At 45.5% G+C, this 20,066-nt stretch overlaps 1 protein-coding gene across 3 annotated transcripts in view; it reads right to left on the bottom strand.

Moving 5' to 3' along the window:
• Positions 1–20,066, bottom strand: part of LOC140909014 (pannexin-1) — a 117,844-nt gene that overhangs the window by 37,292 nt on the left and 60,486 nt on the right. For 2 of the 3 annotated variants that reach the window (XM_073337374.1, XM_073337357.1), the window contains exon 1: positions 10,897–11,172. In XM_073337374.1, the coding sequence (XP_073193475.1) occupies positions 10,897–11,077 (181 nt within the window). In that variant the 5' untranslated portion in view covers positions 11,078–11,172. Of the gene's footprint in view, positions 1–10,896; positions 11,173–16,970; positions 17,131–17,213; positions 17,295–20,066 lie in introns of those variants that run through there. The other variant, XM_073337319.2, reaches the window with a different exon arrangement.

Genomic DNA, 20,066 nt, shown 5'->3' with positions numbered 1-20,066 from the left:
GCTCCTGTATTTTCCACTCCATGTATCTGAAGAAGTGGGTTCTAGCCCACAAAAGCTTATGCCCAAATAAATTTGTTAGTCTCTAAGGTGCCACGAGGACTCCTCGTTGTTTCAGCTAAAGAACTGTCTTAAAGATCCAGCTAAAGATCAGCTGGGTGGTACTCAATCTACAAGGAGGCTATGTCTCTTTGGGATCTGCCTGGATGATGATATTTATGAGATACTACTGTTCTACGACTATCAAAATTCAATACAATCATTAAAACTAAGTATTTATCAACTTTTATCATAACCAAGAAGTGTTACTGAATGGCTAAAAATGGGAAAAGTTAAAAATTCCTCCTCTTAATTCTTTGAAAAACCTGCCCCAATAGTCATGTTTCTCTGGTCAGTCCTCCATGGTGAGTGAAGACTGAATTTCACTGCAAAACTTTGACTTTATAGTTCAGATAAGTAAAAAGAAAATCTTGAAATGGTTGGAATATCAACTGTTACAACAGCTCCAGTCTAAAATGTTTCTCTAGACCAGCGGTGGGCAAACTTTTTGGCCTGAGGGCCACATCTGGGTATGGAAATTGTATGACGGGCCATGAATACTCATGAAATTGGGGGTTGGGGTGTTGGAGGCTCCGGCTGGAGGTACCGGGCTCTGGGGTGGGGCCAGAAATGAGGACTTCAGGGAGTGGGAGGGAGCTCTGGTCTGGGGTAGGGGTGCGAGTGGGGGGGTGAGGGCTCTGGCTGGGGGTGCGGGCTCAAGGGTGCCGTAGGGTAGGACCGAGGGGTTTGGAGGGCGGGAGAGTGATCAGGGCTGGGGCAGCGGGTTGGGGCCCTGGAGGGGGTCAGGGGTGCAGGCTGCGGTCAGCGCTTACCTCAAGCGGCTCTCGGAAGCAGCAGCATGTCCCCCCTCTGGCTCCTACGCAGAGGCATGTCGGTTCTGCATGCTCTCCCATCTGCAGGCACCGCCCCTGCAGCTCCCATTGGCCATGGTTGCCGGCCAATGGGGAGCCGTGGGGGCAGTGTGCGGAATCCCGTGGCAACCCCTACACGTAGGAGCGAGAAGGGGCACATGCTACTTCTTTCAGGAGCCACAGCATATGTGGAGCGGGGCAAGCCCTGGAACCTGCTCCCGGCGGGAGCTCGAGGGCCGGATTAAAAGGTCTGAAGGGCTGGATGCAACCCCCGGGCCATAGTTTGCCCACACCTGCTCTAGATAGATAAATCATCATGATGCTGTTCATATTCCTAAAGACACAGACCAGTCAGTAATTCTTCTTTGTTTTCTCACAGTGTAAAAGTCTAGGGCATTCTTTTGCAGAATACACTGGCCCCACTGTACTGCCTGTAAGATATGCCAACCATATCCATGAGCACATGTATTGTGAAAGTCAGATTCACCAGGAGTGTTTACAGTGCTTTTTCAGCATTCACAGTAGGCAACTGCATTAGTACATGCACATTAGCCCACTGATGTCAAATTTAATTACAGCCTCTGGCCTTCTCAGCAATCACAAGATCGATTTTAACAAGACAAAGTTGTGGCTTCATTAATGGCCTCCTTGTTTGCTAAGACACCAGATGTGCATGACTGTAGGAAAAACAGCCTAACCAAGTCCAGAGACCGAATTGTTTCTTAGTGCATGTCTAATGGGTTGGTCCTAGAAATGCTTTTCCCCTTTCTCTAGGGCTTGAGTCTGATCTTTGTTTAGAAGTGTGAATAACTTGGATAAAAAAACAGGGGCATATTTAGACACCATGGGCTAGATTATGCTTAAAGAAATAGTTCTGCAATAGGAAGGGTGAAGAAGCGCACTGCCCTACCAAGAGAACCTGAAGGCATTTATTCTGGCACAGTGCCTCCAGGGACATCAGAGACTCATGGGTCATAGCAGCCACTGCTACACCTTCTTGCAGGGTACACACTGTGCCATTCATTCCCTCACCACATGCAGGATCAGCTCTGCCATCTGCCTGCCTCTTGGAGAGCGTTACACCCTGAGCACAGTGACTGGCATCTGGTCCCTCTGAATGGTACAATGTGAGACAAGGCTTCCTTCACGTTCACCTACTCGCCCCAAATCCTTGTCCAGCCCTAGTGGCAAGGAACAATCTGGCCCTATAAGAGCAACACAATTTAGCACTCAGCATAGTGATGGGCATGGTAAAAGAACGTAAACAGGAGAGAAAGGAATTAACTGTGTTGTACTCCATTGGTTTTGATAGCTGAGTGTGTGTGTGGATTTGACTGTGGGTAGGTATATTTGCTCCCATCGTGGCTACCAAGCAAATATAATCAGGGTTTTACCCACATCTACAGCAAGATCGTATATGGGTTATTTGCATTATTTTGTCTACCTTTTCATGTGCCTCTTTCTGCGTGTCCAGAAAAGGTTTCTAAGGTATTTGTTGTTATACATATTTCTTTTATATTATAAAGATCACAATATTAATTGTGACTAGTATTATATGAGCCAGATACAACCATTGGCTGAAACTTTAAAGCCTCAGCTCCCAAGCACTGCGTATGCAGCTCAAGGTAGAAATTTTTCCTCCTCTCTCTACCCTATTGCTTATTTTGCTTATATTCTTTCCACTTACCAACTCCCACAAAAAGCCGTGGTTAATTACTGTATTTTAAACATTCTTCTCGCGGGGATAACCTCATGGGAAATGCTTTTATTCCATGAGGGCATCAGGGGATCAGCAGCTGAGCTTTAAATTCATTTGTGTGTCGTAAGTGTCCTCCCTCTGCCTTGCCTTTCCTTTCCCCTACCATCTTCAGGTGTTACTACTGAAGTGGCTTTTCTATATCAGCACAGAGGCCAACTACTGAGCACTACTGAGACACAGAGCTGCAAAAGGTGGGCAATGGTTAAGCTTATCCCTTAGCAGCAGCACCCTTTCTCCTTCCCACTCACATCGCTGCAGGCCAGCCTAGAGTGAAGGGTAGATGGGAGGTCATTTTCCACTGTCCACCCAGCAAAGTTTGAATGGGATGCATCTGAGTCTTCACTTGACAAGTTCACTACTCAGAAGAGCTGCATCACCACAGGGACGAGGTGTTCTTATACCATTCTCTCCCCTGCATTCCATGTAAAACTCACTGACCAAAGCACTGTTCAGGGCTGATTAACTGAAGGCACCATTCAGCAAATGCTCAACTGGCCACTTTCAGACTGGGAGTCTTCTGCTTTGAGGATATGGAATCTGTGAGGGCACTCGGTGTGGAGGGCAATTCCTATGACTGCAGTCTGCAGAACACTCCTACTTCTTTGAGAAGCAATTCCTGTACAGCTATTTTCATGTTCAGACTCATCACTGGCACTGCTTTCACATCTAGCTAATCCTTTCTATCTATTTTAAATATTCTATTACTCTTCTTCAGAGCTGAAATAGGATCAAACCATTGTCTCCCATTTTGGCAGCATTTAACTTTTAAACAATCCAAGTACAGTCACACAAGGAAACGTTTGAATCCAGTACTAGTTTTCCTATATGAGCGCTCACAGAATTATGTTCCTTTAGAGAAATTCAGTATTAAAATAGTTCAGATCATTCAATTAAGTAACGTTTGGTTATTTAAGCAATAAGACTTGTGACAACTGTTCAATATTAATACACCAACAGGTTATGATACCATGCAGTATCACCACATTAGAGAGCCCTAAAATGGTTAATTTAAAACCAGAATTCTTCCATTCAGAGAATCAAAAGCCATGTGTTTCCTTTGGATTCTTAGAATTCCAAGGATCAATAATATCACCTGGGCATAGAATGTTGGTGATCAAGCTAATGTTTGCTTTGTCAGTGTAGTTTTATAATTTCAATTATTATCTATTCAAATTATTTTCACATTCAGGGATGTATTTTATATACATTTGTGTGCTTGAAGCCAAATCATTTTTCCACTGAAGCAGATGTGAGTTTTGCCATTGATTTCATAGAATCATAGAATATCAAGGTTGGAAGGGATCTCGGGAGGTCATCTAGTCCAACCCCCTGCTCAAAGCAGGACCAATCCCCACCTAAATCATCCCAGACAGGGCTTTGTCAAGCCTGACCTTAAAAACCTCAAAGGAAGGAGATTCCACCACCTCCCTAGGTAACGCATTCCAGTGTTTCACCACCCTCCTAGTGAAAAAGTTTTTCCTAATATCCAACCTAAACCTCCCGCACTGCAACTTGAGACCATTACTCCTTGTTCTGTCATCTGCTACCACTGAGAACAGTCTAGATCCATCCTCTTTGGAACTCCCTTTCAGGTAGTTGAAAGCAGCTATCAAATCCTCCCTCATTCTTCTCTTCCGCAGACTAAATAATCCCAGTTCCCTCAGTCTCTCTTCATAAGTCATGTGCTCCAGCCCCCTAATAATTTTTGCAAAAAGAAAAGGAGGACTTGTGGCACCTTAGAGACTAACCAATTTATTAGAGCATAAGCTCTAATAATTTTTGTTGCCCTCCGCTGGACGTTTTCCAATTTTTCCACATCCTTCTTGTAGTGTGGGGCCCAAAACTGGACACAGTACTCCACATGAGGCCTCACCAATGCCGAATAGAGGGGAATGATCACGTACCTCAATCTGCTGGCAAAGCTCCTACTTATACAGCCAAAAATGCCGTTACCCTTCTTGGCAACAAGGGCACACTGTTGACTCATATCCAGCTTCTCATCCACTGTAACCCCTAGGTCCTTTTCCGCAGAACTGCTGCCTAGCAGCTCGGTCCCTAGTCTGTAGAAGTGCATGGGATTCTTCCGTCCTAAGTGCAGGACTCTGCACCTGTCTTTGTTGAACCTCATCAGATTTCTTTTGGCCCAATCCTCCAATTTGTCTTGGTCCCTCTGTATCCTATCCCTACCCTCCAGCATATCTACCACTCCTCCCAGTTTAGTGTCATCTGCAAACTTGCTGAGGGTGCAATCTACACCATCCTCCAGATCATTAATGAAGATATTGAACAAAACCGGCCCCATGACCAACCCTTGGGGCACTCCGCTTGATACCGGCTGCCAACTAGGCATGGAGCCATTGATCATTTACCCGTTGAGCCGGACAATCTAGCCAGCTTTCTATCCACCTTATAGTCCATTCATCCAGCCCATACTTCTTTATTTGCTGGCAAGAATACTGTGGGAGACCGTACCAAAAGCTTTGCTGAAGTCAAGGAATAATATGTCCACTGCTTTTCCTTCATCCACAGAGCCAGTTGTCTCATCATAGAAGGCAATTAGGTTAGTCGGACACGACTTAGAATCATAGAATAGAATAACAGGGTTGGAAGGGACCTCAGGAGGTCATCTAGTCCAACACCCTGCTCAAAGCAGGACCAATCCCCAATTTTTTTTTCTTGCCATTGGTGAATCCATGCTGACTTTTCCTGATCACTTTCCTCTCTTCTAAGTGCTTCAGAATTGATTCCTTGAGGACCTGCTCCATGATTTTTTCAGGGACTGAGGTGAGGTTGACTGGCCTGTAGTTCCCCGGATCCTCCTCCTTCCCTTTTTTAAAGGTGGGCACTACATTAGCCTTTTTCCAGTCATCTGGGACCTCCCGCACTCACCATGATTTCAGCGGGCCCAGCCATTGTGGGACCACTCTCTCCAGCAATCATCCTGTGCAACTGTTTTGTGCACTGGGGTTCTCTGCATGGAAGGAATGAAGAAAAGGAATTCTTCCCCAGAGATTTGGGGGGGGGGAATCAATCTGCAGCCAATACTCCAGCTTAATGACTGACGTAGACTCCATCATCCTAAAGTTCTTCCTACAGGAGAAGAGGAGCTGGAGGAAGAGCAGGAGGATCTATGTAGTGGCAAATCCTCCATCCCACCCTACCCCACCTATACCCAACCCCTATGCAATCTCCTGAAAGGGGTCCCTTTGAAATAGGAGAGGAGCAGTATGTCACTCAAAGTGTTTAAAACCAGGAAAAGCATGAATAAATGGATATCAGGAACAGGTACATCTCTCTTCAATCTGTGACTGGTAAGAAAACTTTGCCTCATCCTATCAGACTCAGACCTAGTCATGGTGACTTTAACTCATGTGTTCATGACTTCTTGATTATTGCAACTCATTATACTTAGGAATGAAGCCACACAGACTGGAAGAGCTGCAACTGGAACAGAGTATGGCAGTCCACCTGATAGGCAACACATGTGAGCACCATGAGTACATCCCCCAATACTTCAATTTCTGCAGAGGCTCTCCATTGAATTCAAAATCTAATTCAGGCTCTCAATGATTACAGATTGAGTTGTGGTTGCTCAACACTTCCAAAATTTAGGCTCTAGGAGTCTAAAGCTGGGGACCCAGAACTGAGGCACTCACTGATACAGGCCACTTTTGGAATAAACTTTTTTTCTGATGCAGTTTCCTAATCTGCAGAGGTGGATAATAATACTTAAGCACACTCTGCCACGCATTTTGTAACCAAAAACTACATACTTTTTAAACTGTAAGTTAATGTTATCCTTACGACTTGGAAAGCCCCTCAGTCATTTCTTGGAAATTAAAAGAATCTGCTGTTAAAATAGCAAGAATGAAGAAGCAGAAAATTATCACTTAAAGATTCTTGAAAAGGAGATTCAAAAATATGGACCCATGAAGCATGTTTGTGAGCTGTCTTGTTCTGACATGGATCTGTCCATTACAAACTTCAAATAAACAATACATAAAATTTTCTCAGAATGCAGGTTTCATAATTCTGGGAAATCTGTGAGATAATCAGAAAATTTCGCCTTTGTAATGCAGGAGCCAGATTAATATTCTCAAATAATACCATTTCTTCAGAAAATACTGACTTCAGTGGGAAATTTGACGTGAATTTACTAAATACACTTGTTCACTGACACCAGGTCATCTCTACACTATGGGTGCTACACATGGGCAGCAGGTGAACCCCTGCTTTGGGGAGGCTAGCCCGCTGGCCATGCTCCTTCCGCCCGAGGCCCGCCCGTAACAGGAGGAGCCCTGAGGGCCCCACCCCAGCCATGCTGCCGCCCCCACTGAGCCGAGCTGCCACTCCCCCCTCCCCCGCAGCTGCTGGCATCCTCGAGCCGCTGGGCGAAACTGCTCCCCGGGACGGGCCGAGAGCCCGGCCCTGCCAAGCACGGGTCCGAGCCGCTGGCCCCTGTGAGCTGGGATGCTGGGCCGAGCCTCCAGCCCTGCCAGGCCGAGCCATCCCCCTATCCTCCATGAACTGATCTAGTTCTTTTTTGAACCCTGTTATAGTCTTCACCTTCACAACATCCTCTGGCAAAGAGTTCTACAGATTGACTGTGCGTTGTGTGAAGAGATACTTCCTTTTGCTTGTTTTAAACTTGCTGCCTATTAATTTCATTTGGTGACCTGTAGTTTTAAAAATAGATAGAATAGCTAGCCCTTTCGCCACTAAAGCCTAGAATGACTTTCTGGAAGGCTCAGGCTTATGGCCCACTTACGACATTATAGTGAATAAAGCCTAGGGGCAGAGTGCTTAGTACCGTGAGTGGCTCCATGACTTTCAGTGGGATTACTCACAGAAGTAAAGTTACTCACATGAGCATTTGCAGGATCAGGCCTTCAACTATTACCAGTAACTGAGCACAAGTTTGTCCAATTAACAGCTTTGCTTAAGACCAGATTGCACCTTGCCCTTGTGGGGGGATGTTGGTAGAGGCACAAAAGCTTTCCCCAATGAAGCCCTGCCAATGGCCAGCCATAGTCACTGCATTTGAGGGACCACAGAGACCGATCCCTCTGTGCACACCCCAGGAAGAGAAATCTCCTCAAAGGAAGAGGAGAAGGAGGAAGGACTAGAGCAGGCTAAGCACAGGATTAGGGATAGCATGCTTATCTGGAAGTTCAGGGATGGATGGATTGTGTCTCCCCATGGTGAAATCCCTTGCTGAGCTCCCATCGGGGTATCAGCTCTATGAATCTACTCAAGACTGAGTTATAAAGGTATAATATAGCCCTTCATAGCCAAATGTTGTAAATTAATAGATTAGTATCTGTTGCCCTTTCATCAATCTGAGGAACATCTCATTCAATGAGAAGAGTAACATGGGGCCTGTAGAAATCAATAGCAGAGAGTGTGTTGTTAAAAAAAAGAGGTGGCAGTTATTTCAGTGCACTGCGCTACTAAAATCTTGTTTAGAAGAATATTACATTAATGACAGACAGTGAAAGTAAGGAGAGTCACAGATTAGGATGAAACATAAAAGAGAGACGATGGTCCAGTGGTTAAGGTGCTAGCATAGGACTTGGGAGACCCAGCTTCTCTCTTCCATTACAGACCTTGGTCAAGCCACTTAAGGCCCAGATCCTCAAAGGTAAATAAGCACCTAACTACCATTGATTTTAATGGGAGTTAAGTGCCTAAATACCTTTGAGGAGCTGGGCCTTAGGGAACTGATGCACAGAGAGGCTATCTGTAAAATGGGGATATTAGCACTTCCCTGCCTCAGAGGGGAGTTGTGAGGATAAATATGTTAAAGATTGTGGAGAGAGTCCAGAGAAGAGCAACAACAATGATTAAAGGTCTAGAAAACATGACGTATGAGGGAAGATTGAAAAAATTGGGTTTGTTTAGTCTGGAGAAGGGAAGACTGAGAGGGGACATGATAACAGTTTTCAAGTACATAAAACATTGTTACAAGGAGGAGGGAGAATTGTTTTTCTTAACCTCTGAGGAAAGGACAAGAAGCAATGGGCTTAAATTGCAGCAAGGGTGGTTTAGGTTGGACATTAAGAGTAGAGAGGTTATTTTATCTCTGTATTTGGCACTGGTGCAACCACTGCTGGAATACTGTGTCCAATTCCTAACTGTCAGAGTGATTAAGCACTGGAATAAATTGCCTAGGGATGCTGTGGAAATCTCCATCATTGGGGATTTTTAAGAGCAGGTTGGACAAATACCTGTCAGGGATGGTATAGATAATACTTAGTCCTGCCTTGAGTGCAGGGGACTGGACTAGATGACCTCTTGAGGTCCCTTCCAGTTCTATGATTCTATGATTGTGAGATGCACAGATACCATAGTAATGAAGGTCATAAGAATACCCATGACAGTTTACCAAAGTCCAACAGGGAACATTAATAAGGCTGTAAATCTAATTTACAATATTTTTTCCAAGAGTGAGCACAATAAAGTGTTATATTTGAATTAAACAGAAAGAAAACAAAGGAGCAGAGATTACAACCTATCTAGATTGCCATTTAATGAATCAGACATAGGCACACATTCCAGTGTCTGAGATATGCACAAATATTAGATAATCTTTCTTCAGCAGTGTAATAAAGCCCCATGTCTGCCTCTGTCAGTGTGTAAATTGTGGGCCATCTCCAGGCGTCATTATATGCATGGAATGCCTATTGAATTCAATGAGAATTTTTCATGTGAATTGATATACCTAGTTCAGAGATTATAAAGCCAGAAGGGACCCTGTAATCACCTGGTCTCACCTCCTGTATAGCACAGACACAGAACATCTAATCTTGATTTAAAAATGGTCAGTAATGGAGAATCCACCACAACCCTTAGTATACTGTTCCAACGGTTAATTACTCTGACCATTAAAAGGTATGCCTTATATCCAGTCTGAATTTGTCTAGCTTCAACTTCCAGTCCTTGGATCATGCTCTACCTCTCTCTGCTAGATTGAAGTGCCCATTATTAACTATTTGTTCCCCATGTACATACTTACAGTCTATAACCAAGTCACTTCTTAACCTTCTTTTTGTTAAGCTAAATAGATTGAGGTCCTGGAGTCTACCACTATAAGGCATGTTTTATAATCCTTTAATCAGTCTTGTGACTCTTCTTTGAACACTCGCCAATTTATCAATATCCTTCTTAAATTGTGCAAACTAGAATTGGACACAGTATTCCAGCAGTGGTTGCACCAGTGCCAAATACAGAGATAAAATAACCTTTCTACTCCTGCTTGAGCTTCCCCTATTTAGGCATCCCAGAATTGCATTAGCTCTTTTGGTCACACCATCACATGTTCAGCTGATTATCCACCACAACCCCCAAATCTTTGTCAGAATCACTTACTGCTTCCCTTTTGTAACCATATGTAACCTTCAGCCCTTCTGAGTGACAAAAACTTATCAGTCTAGGAAGTATTTTGATGGAACAATACAAAGGCTGACAAACCAAAAATTTCACCATGTTCCTAAAAATGACATTTCTATCAGCATTTTCTGAAGCCTGAAGTGCAGTGCACTTGTAGTCATCCACACCTATTTACATCAAAGCCAAACTATTAGTTTTAATTATTCAGAGACATTCCTCTCCCATGCTCCCTGAAGAGTCTCACGTCTGGGTACAGACAGTAACAAAGAAACCGCTCAATTTCCTATTGTGATACAGAGATGTTTTAGTTTCTCTCTCCCCCCGGTTATTTCCTTAGGAAGGGTACTTTAATTTTATACAGCACGTGTTTACTCTGACCTCTGACCAGCGAATGTCTGGCGCTGGATACAATTTGTATGAAATAAACTCGGTTCTTAATTATTGTGGGTGAGGCATCACCAGCGCCTGCAGTACGCCAGGAAAGACGAACTGACTGAACAGCATCATTCCCTAAAACCCACTGAGGGGTTCCTAATATGGAGACAAAACCAAACCTGCTGCAGACCGGGAGAAAGGCCAGCGGCTTGGTGCTGAATCCCCGGTCAGCAGGACCATCAGACCCAGCATAACCCAGAGCTGTCAACACACACACACGAGGTTTCCGAAGGGCCAAGCAAGCCCCCGCAGCCTTCCCAACGCAGCGGGGCTCCGCCCGCGCGGCTGCAGCCCAGGCGCTCCGCGGGGCCGAGGCGTGCGCGGGTCGGGAAGCCGCGGCGGGGCTGCGAGCGCCGCTGGCCGGGCGCCAGGCTGCGGGGCCGGCCCGGCCGGGGGCGCGGTTACCTATGGAGATCTCCTGCGCGAAGGCCAGCGAGATGAGCAGCAGGGGCAGCCCCACGGCGACGCAGGTGACCAGCTTGTCCAGCGCCAGCTCCAGCCGCAGCCCCTTGTACTTGGGCTCGGAGGGCTCCTTCAGCAGGAAGTCGGAGAAGACGTACTCGGTGGCGATGTGGGCGATGGCCATGGCGAGCACGGGCCGGGCCGGGCCGGGCCGGACAGGGGGCGCCCTCCGCACCCCGCGGGCCTGGGAGCGCCCGGCACGCAGCCGGCCCCGCTCCTTTCGCTTTGCTTCCTGCTCCCGCCTGCCCCCGGCGCCCCGCCCGGCTCCCGCTCTTTGTCCGGCTCGCGTCCCCCCTCCCTCCGAGTGGGGCCGCGGCGCCGCCTGCCCCTCCCCGGGCAGCGCGCCCGGCTCTCGGGCCCTGGCGCCGCGGCCGGCCCAGGGCGGGAAGGAGGCGGGGCCGGGGGTAGCTCCGGGTGTGGCCCTCAGAAAGGGGGCGGGCGGTGGCAGGATTGGGCCCCGCTGGCTGGGCGCAGGGGTAGGGGCGGTGGCAGGATTGGGCCCACCCAGGAGTGGCCCGGGCAATATCTGGTCCATGCCCTAGAACCGTCCCCGTGGCCCTAACTTAGATAGGAGCGTCTGGGTTGGTGGCGTGGGTGCCCCAAGCCCCATCCCTCCACCCAAACAATCTTGTGAATCTTCCTCCTTGTGGTTATGGGGATGAGGGCCTCCCTGCCTGTCCCATCTTGTAGAAAGATGCAGTATCAGAGGCCAATGGGCCTGATGCTCCAGTCACAATGGTTTTAAGCCAAGGTAGTTTCCACTGATTTTGGTGAAGTTACTCCTGGTTTATAGCAGTGGGAGCGGAGAAGCAAGCCAGAGATCTCATGTGGGGGAGAGTAGAGTAGAGCTCTGAGGGCCAGATTCATTCTCCACAGATAAATTGTGGCAGCCTGCACTGAATTTAGGCTAAAAGGTGCTGAGCCTCAGCACCGCTACACTTGGCAGTTCAGAGCCCCAGCACCTCTAGGCGTGCTGCATCAGTTATGAATGTAGAAAAATTACTTGAGCCCCAGCACCTCTGTCATGACAAATTAAACCCTGGGTTACTCCCAGTGCTTCTTACAAGTTGCATCCTGTATTTGTACTGCCACCTGGCTACTCTCCAGCCTGTAATACCCAGTAGAAAGTATGTGGAATGGCAACTAGCTATGACTGAATGTTAATATCTTATTTGTACAGGGAGAGAAAAGAAAATTCTCCCATCTAAACCATCTGATCTCTGGCTTCAAAGGTCCACTAACTTTCTGTGGGAATTTTTGTTTTTGGATTGAATCCAGTGAACTCCTTTCCCTTGTGTTTATGGGATAACTCCTGCTTTCTGCACAGCCAGAGGGCCCAGGAGGCAATGGAACCAGACTGCATGTGTTACCGGTTCATTGATTTTTAAGGGGCAACCCACTTTCACATAATAAAAATCTCAGAAATTAATGATGAAAATGACCAAGATGTCAAGTGCTCTGGCATGCAGAACCCTATTCACTTCAACTGAAGTTCCACACACAGAATGTTTGTGGGATCAAGGTCCTAACAAGACAGCTAACCCACCCTCCTTGTCAGTGTAGGATTGTAGCATCCACTACAAGGCAGGGATGGTATCTATCTCTGCTTTTGTTTGGAAAGAGCCTTGCACATTTTGGGTATTACCACAAGCTAAACAATGAATAGGTAAATAAATATTCTCCAGTTCAGCTATAAATGATTTGGTGAGAGGGGCTTCTTCCTAACGTCTGACAGAACTTAGCATTAAAACATTTTCCGGATATTCAGCCTAAAATTTGAAGGTACAGGGAGACCTGCTGTCCTTGAGGGCTTGTTTGGGATTTGCATCTGAAGTGAGAATGCTATGCTATTCTAACAAAGCTCCTGGAGAAAATTGGGGCAGTCAACCCTATATTGCTAGGTGCAGTACACACATGCAATAAAAAGTCAGACTCTGCCACTAAAAGCTTACACTCTTAGCATATGGTGAGAGAGAAAAAATAAGCAGGGAGGGAAAGTGGGGAAGGACAAGGTAACAGTGAAACTATAATGTTTGGTACACTAACAGCATGAAGCTTTGCAGTTATGTTGAAGACATTTTGGAATACCTCATCTCTGTTCCACCACAACCACCCAATTCAAATAAAAAAGAGTTTCTGTATTAAAGAAGCTGTCAGAAGGTTCATACAAATGGTAATTGTTTTATTATTAATACATTAAAATTTTAAACCTTATATAAAAGGCTAAATTATACCATTCAGATATTTTATTATTCTGTTTTAAACATCAAACACATATACGGAAAACAGAAATAAAAATACCAAAATAATGTTGATTTATTTATGGTGCATGATGGGTGAAAGCCTTAACTCTATTTGTATATAGTACGCAAGAATTCTGGACACATGAATAGTATTTAACAAAGAACAAGACACCTCAATGCTAGTGGTTACATAGTGGAAAGAAACTAGTGTTTAGAATGTCTGTGGTTCCCTGAATGGTATTAGGTTTAGCCAGCTATAAAGGAAGCTTTAAAAGTAATGATTGAAGGAGTGTTTGTGGTACAATGTACAGTAAAAGCTGTTTTATCCGGCACTTCACCAGCTGGAAAGCTCTATAAACCAGCATTTCTGATCCTCAGTGAAATTCTGGTTTATAGTCCAGTTGGCGTGGAGACGGCAGGGGGTTGGGGTGCAGGAGGGGGTGTGGAGCGCAGGCTCTGGGAGGGAGTTTGGGCGTGGGAAGGGGCTCGGGGCAAAGGGTTAGGGCATGGGATGCGGTGCAGGGTGCCAGATCTGGGAGGCGCTCATCTCGTGTGGCTCCCCACAAGCGGCGACCTGTCCCAGCTGCTCCTAGGTGGAGGCGCAGGAGGCAGCTCTGTGCACTGCCTCCGCCCACAGGTGCTGCCCCCGCAACTCCCATTGGCTGTGGTTCCCAGCCAATAGGAGCTGCAGAGCTAGTGCTCGGGGCAGGATGGAGGCAGCACACGGAGCTGCCTTCCGTGTCTCCGCCTACGAGCAGCCAGGACTGGTTGCCACTTGTGGCGAGCTGCTTGAGGTGAGCATCCCCTAGATCTAGCACCCAGCACCCCGCACCCCATCCTGTGCTCCACCCCACTGCACTGAGCCATCTCCCATGCCCCAACCCCTGCCCTGAGCCCCCTCCCGCACCCAAATTCCCTCCCAGCGCCCGCACCCTGCACCCCCCTCCCACACCCAAACTCCCTCCCTCTTATTTAACCCTCATTTTTCACTTACCAGCACCTCCCATTTCCCCAACATGCCGGATAAAACAGCTTTGACTATAATTGCTATCCTAATTCTGAGCCCAGTCCTGTAACTTTAACTCACACAAGTCATTGTTCTTGCAGGACTTCTTGAATGAGTAATGGTTGCAAGATCAGACCTCTTATCTAGAAAGCTTTTTGTTTTGCTTTTAAAGAACCAGAAGAAAACAAAAGAATCAAGGAAACACTGAGAAATACCCCACACCTCAAGGATTTTGTTTAACACCTTTTATCTGTTGGTGATCTTGGCATTAATCCAGAACACCATTAACCTATGTTCAAAGTGACTGTCGGTAAAGTTCCCTACAAGGGAATTATGACATTATGCACCAACTCGAGTTTATGCTGAAAATCAAACTCAGTTAAATTATTTCACAGATAAAAGATTGCTTTAGTTTTGGAGTTCATCCACCAAGGTTGTAAGTGATATGAACATCCTTGTGGCAGAAATAAACAATAGGTCATTCAAAATGAGCTGTAAACATTAAAGTATCACTATATATAAGGCCTGATTCTATGCCCTTATTAACACTGAGGGCTTGTCTACATTACCCGCTAGATCGACAGCGGGGATTGATTTATCATGTCTAGTTTAGACGCGATAAATCAACCGCCGAGCACTCTCCCGTCGACTCCGCTTCCGCTTCTCACTCCGGCGGAGTACCGGTGTCGACGGGGGAGTGTCAGCCGTCTACTTACCACAGTGAAGACACCGCGGTAAGTAGATCTAAGTATGTTGACTTCAGCTATGTTTTTCACGTAGCTGAAGGTGCATAACTTAGATCGATCGCCCTCCTGCCCAGTGTAGACCGGGCCTGAGTAAGTACTTGACTTCCTGAGTAATCTCATTGAAATCAGGGAGTAAGCTACTACTCAGTGTAAGTATAGGTCACAGAATCAAGCCCACAATAAGAAGTAGTTATAAAACCAGATGACTTTCTCTTTAGTAACCCAAGGCCAGATTTTTGCTGTGTTTTGGGGGCCAGAATTTTAAAGGTATTTAGGTACCTAAAGATGCAGATAGGCACCTTGCTACCTAATTCAATGGTAGTTAGGCTGCTAAATGCTTTTAAAAAAATCCCAGATGCCTATCTGCATCATTAGATGCCTAAAAACCTTTAAAATTTTGGCCCCCAAAACAGAAATCTCATTTAATAGGGTAAAGGAAGAGAACTCCTAAACTTTTGGTAGATTCAGTGGGCCAGATTCTGTTCTCAGATTGTGTCAATCCATAGTATCTCCAGTGAATCAATTGATTTGTTCCAGATTTACACTAGCTCACGCAGAATCTGGCACACTGAAAATAGTTCAACATAGCACTACCCAATAGAGATCCCATTAAGCAACTGTTTTATCACAGAGGCTATGGGCCAAATTCTGCCCTCACATACACCCATGCAAACCCATTGCACTCAGTGGAAACGCAAAGATGATGTACTGAACTTGAGAGCATAAAAAGTAATACGCAGGACCAAATTAAGCACAAGATTCTGTTAAAATCTCTTTAAAGTCAATAGGTTTGTACACATATTTGAGAGTAATTCTGCAAATTAGAGCTGTGTAAAATTTTCATTACAAAACCAAGGCCATGCAGATCTCACCTGTTTTGGATTCATTAAGAGTTACTGTCTGTGGCCTGATCCAAAGCTATTGAAGTCAATAAGAGTCTTTACATAGACTTCAGTGGGCTTTGGATCAGGCTCCTCCTCCTGCTCACATTGACTATAGGGGAAGTCCAGTGAGCCCTAGAAAGTAAACCCAGGTGGGTTAACATGTTCACTGATGCTTGTCCATCTTTTGAGGGAATCTAGGGCCAATAATAGGTTTGCATAAAAAGAAATGTCTGGGCTTTATTGTGGGTTTGACTAGGTTTCTCAGTGTGTTTTACTGTTTATTTGAACCAGAATCTCCAAGCACAATGAACATGAACTGAAACTGGAGAAAAGGTTTGCATAAACCCTCTACCCTGTTGAGTTTCTCATTGCTCCAGTCGCAACTCAATTCAAATTCTAAAAATAATATTGTTTGGCTACACTTTACAGCATTAAAAGAATCAGAAGCCGAATGCATTTTATCAGCTCTCAAAGCCAAATCCTGCTTGCCTAACTCAAGTGAGCAATCTCATTGATATCAGTGGGACCTCTCAAGTATAAGGGCAGGTCTACACTACTGCTTATGTTGATATAACTTACGTTGCTCAGGGGTGTGAAAAAGCCACCCCCCCGAGTGATGCAAGTTAGACCAATCTAAGCGCCGGTGTGTCCTGAAATTAAGCAGGTAACACTACATTGATGGGAAACGCTCTCCCGCCAACATAGCTCTCACGGAGGTGGAGTAATTCTGCCGACAAGAGAGCGCTCTCCCGTTGGCATAGAGCATCGTCACCAGACGCGCTACAGCAACAGAGCTGCATTGATGCAGCTGTGCCGATGTAGCACTTCTAGTGTACACTAGCCCTAAGTCTGAGCCTGCTCCCATTGAATTCAATGGCACAACTCACACTGACTTCAACAGAGCAGAATCAGGCTGCAAAGACAAGCAGTGTACGGTCATCAGGTTCTAAGCCTGCAGTCTGTGTCACACGTGACTTACGGCTACAGGATTGGGCTCTCTCTTTGTAAACTTCACAAACATATCTTGCCTCAAATATACCAACAATATACAATGAAATCCAACAGAGCTCTAGAAAGGGTCCCCAAAATACAGATTTACAGGGAATCAGTTGGGAGCGCACACTGGGGTTGCACAGACCTGTAGTATGTCCTTTTTCTCTGACAAGTGATGAGGATGATGAGGGTTAATACTGTTGCCAGAAGAACAAGTCCAACAGAAAAAAGGGCTATGAGTGTTGAGCTAGCTTCTCCTGCACCCAGAGCTTTGCCTAAGAATTTTATTCCTTCTCTGTCACCACCTGTCAAAACGAGAAATAGCGTATGAGAAGTCTGTACATCCATCGGCTTAAGTTTATATTATTTAAATAAAATGGATCCATACCCTTTACAGTATCCTGGTGTTTTACATTAATTGAGTCATATGCTGTGGTTGTTACTCCTCCTTCTAAAGGAACGTTGTTGTCTGTGTAAAAAAATTAAAGCTTACCTAGGCTGAAAATAGGATAAAGCAGCAGATTTTAGTGGTCTGAAAAAACAGTGAATGCGTCATTTATTCTACGTGGGTAACTCAAATAGAATTTCTGATTAGGCCAACAAAATTTCGTGCAGAGCTCAAGGGTAGTTGGATAGTTTTAAGGGCAAAATTTCCCTTTCTTATGTAAGCAGGAAGAGGACTTCAGTAGCTGATCTAGGTGAGCCTGGGTGCTCAGCATGATGGGACTGCTTGCCCAAATGATCACTTTTGGCTGGTGTTGGATCCCCAGACCCCTTGTTATTGGGGCAGGAGTAATAAAGGGTTGTTATCTTTGCTTGAATCGAGGACAGCAGAACTGTACTTGGCATAGCCCTATGGATGGAGTCACCCTGAACTAAATGGCACTCACTAGGTAGGGGACATGGGTTCCACAGCCCAGTGAGTTAAGAAAAAGTGGATATAGACATTTGTATCTGGTGGTGTGGGCCTTGCTTAGTGGCCATTGATATTATTTGACTGTTCTTTTCTCCATTATGTAATAAAAGAGCTAATTTAGACTTACTTGAGAGTCTTGTTACATGCTGCAGAACTGAAATCACTGATATCTAGGTCTAAGTATTAGATCTGCTTTGGGATAGTGTCTCTGATGCAAGAGACTGCTCAGTGTACAACAGCAGTGAGGGTCCCTCACCAAGAATTGCAATTGTTGAGAGCTGTGTTAAGTGGTGGGCTGTGAAGACATTTTGGTGATGGCCAGCAGGTTAGCTGGTGGAGAGGTGCAGTGATTGGCAGAGTGGCTCGTGGAGAGGGCCAGAGCAGAGCCCTCCAGAGAGGCTTGGTGATTGAGCAGCTGGCAGAGAGAGGTGGTGCGTGAGTGCCTGAGCAGCAGAGCATGTAAAGTACCTCCTTGCCCTCCCACTCCAATCAGGGCAGGAGATGAACTCTGCAGATGCACCTCTGAACTCTGAGCCTGCGCTGACCAAGGACAGCAACTGTGAGTGGGGTGCAGAGAAGGGATGGGCATGTTAAAGGGACTTTTGGGTTGTTGGACTTAAGAACCTGAGGAGAAAAGGACACTGCCCAACTTACCTGGGGTTGCGTCTTTTGCTCATGGTCTATGTTTATGAACCCTGTTTGCGGTGCTTCCCCAATTTAATGCTGAGTTACTTCCCTCCTTTTATTTATTTATTTTTTTGCTACACTCAGACTCTGTGCTTGCGAGAGAGGAAATATTGCCTCTTAGAGGCACCCAGGGCGTGGTGTGTAATTGTCCCAGGTCACTGGGTGGGGGCTCAAGACCGTTTTGTGTTGTATTGTTGAAAAGGAACCCCTAGATACTGAACCCAGCCCTTGTTGTTGCCAGCTCTGACTTATAAACAGCAGAGATCTCTGTTGCATTAGTTCTGCATGCTTTCACTCAGATCAAGAGAAGTTTCACACCCAGAATAAGTGCAAATTACAGAATGGTTTCACATTCGACAGTGAAGGGGAATTTCGGCTTAACCCTTACAATTGCTATTGGCAAAATCCATTGTGTATTCCTCCATCTCCTACGGAGGAGGGGTACAGGAGCCACTGAATGTGCTGTAGCAGCTGTGGAGCACCAGGTCAGGGGAGACTTTCTTTCCCAAGCCCCTGTGGACATTCCCAGAGCACAGTATCATTACCCCAGCTGTGGGCAGGATTTGCCTGATAAACATATTTCCATGTAAGAATGTGCCCCCTGAGAAGAGTTTATAAATTGTCTTTTTACCAGAAATGAAATGAAAATGTTCTCTGCGTGTAAGATTTCCAAATGACTTCATGGGAAAATCTCTCAAGCACAACATGCATTAAATGGGCTTGCTTTTGCATGAGCTGTGTACTCACAATTCCCACTGGAATCAATGGGCATTATTCACTGGCAGGACTGGGTCCAATGTCTGTATCTAATATTCTTCATCACCCTCCCCAGTTATTCCAACTCACCTGCTATAGGTTTTTACTTCATTTTTTCTAATTTTCTTTTGTTTTAAGACAGCCTTTAAAGAGCAGACAGCTTTTCTTTAGGGCTATATTTTCAGAGAAGCTCAACACTAGAGATGGTTGGAAAATATTTGCTTTTTCCTCCTGTGGAAAGTTTTAAGTTTTGGGCAAGTAACTTGACACTAATTTGTCCCTGCACCAAAACATTTCAATTCTAAAATGCCCCTAGAGTGCCTCATGCTCTCATTCTCCTCTATATGCTGGGCTACCTGGTAGGGCTACATCTTCCATGATGCACCTTGGTATCCCTTCTAGATGAGGGGAGACAGTGCCTCATAAAAGTCACCTTGCCATGGTACAATATGGTAGATGAAGTCTGGCAGGAAAACCCCCCAGGGTCACAGACAATGGGAACATGAAGCAGCTGGACTACAATTCCCATGAGGCAGTGCGGCAGCATTTCAGAATAAAAATATGTTTATGTTTGACTGAAAACAGGTGTTCAGTTTGTCGATAAAAGAACGGAACTTTTCTATGTAAAACAGATACCTCGAAAAAAATTAATTTAGTCAAAACCCCAATTTTCCATAAAAAAACAGTTTTGACAATAAATTTTCAGTCAGCCTAATCAACATACAACAGCTCCCATTAGTAGCTAAATGTACCATGTTCTATTGGTGTTGAAACAGGAAGCTCTCAGTCTAGCCACAACTCTAGGATCTCAGCATCTACCTAAGGATGATTCCAAAACTCAAAGCTGACCTACACAGTCAAATGGCAACTCTTCGCTGTGCT

Source organism: Lepidochelys kempii, chromosome 1, assembly GCF_965140285.1.
Source record: "Lepidochelys kempii isolate rLepKem1 chromosome 1, rLepKem1.hap1, whole genome shotgun sequence".
Classification (NCBI taxonomy): Eukaryota; Metazoa; Chordata; order Testudines; family Cheloniidae; genus Lepidochelys; species Lepidochelys kempii.
Note: the sequence above shows the minus strand (reverse complement) of the source record. Positions and strands in the feature narration are given on the sequence as shown.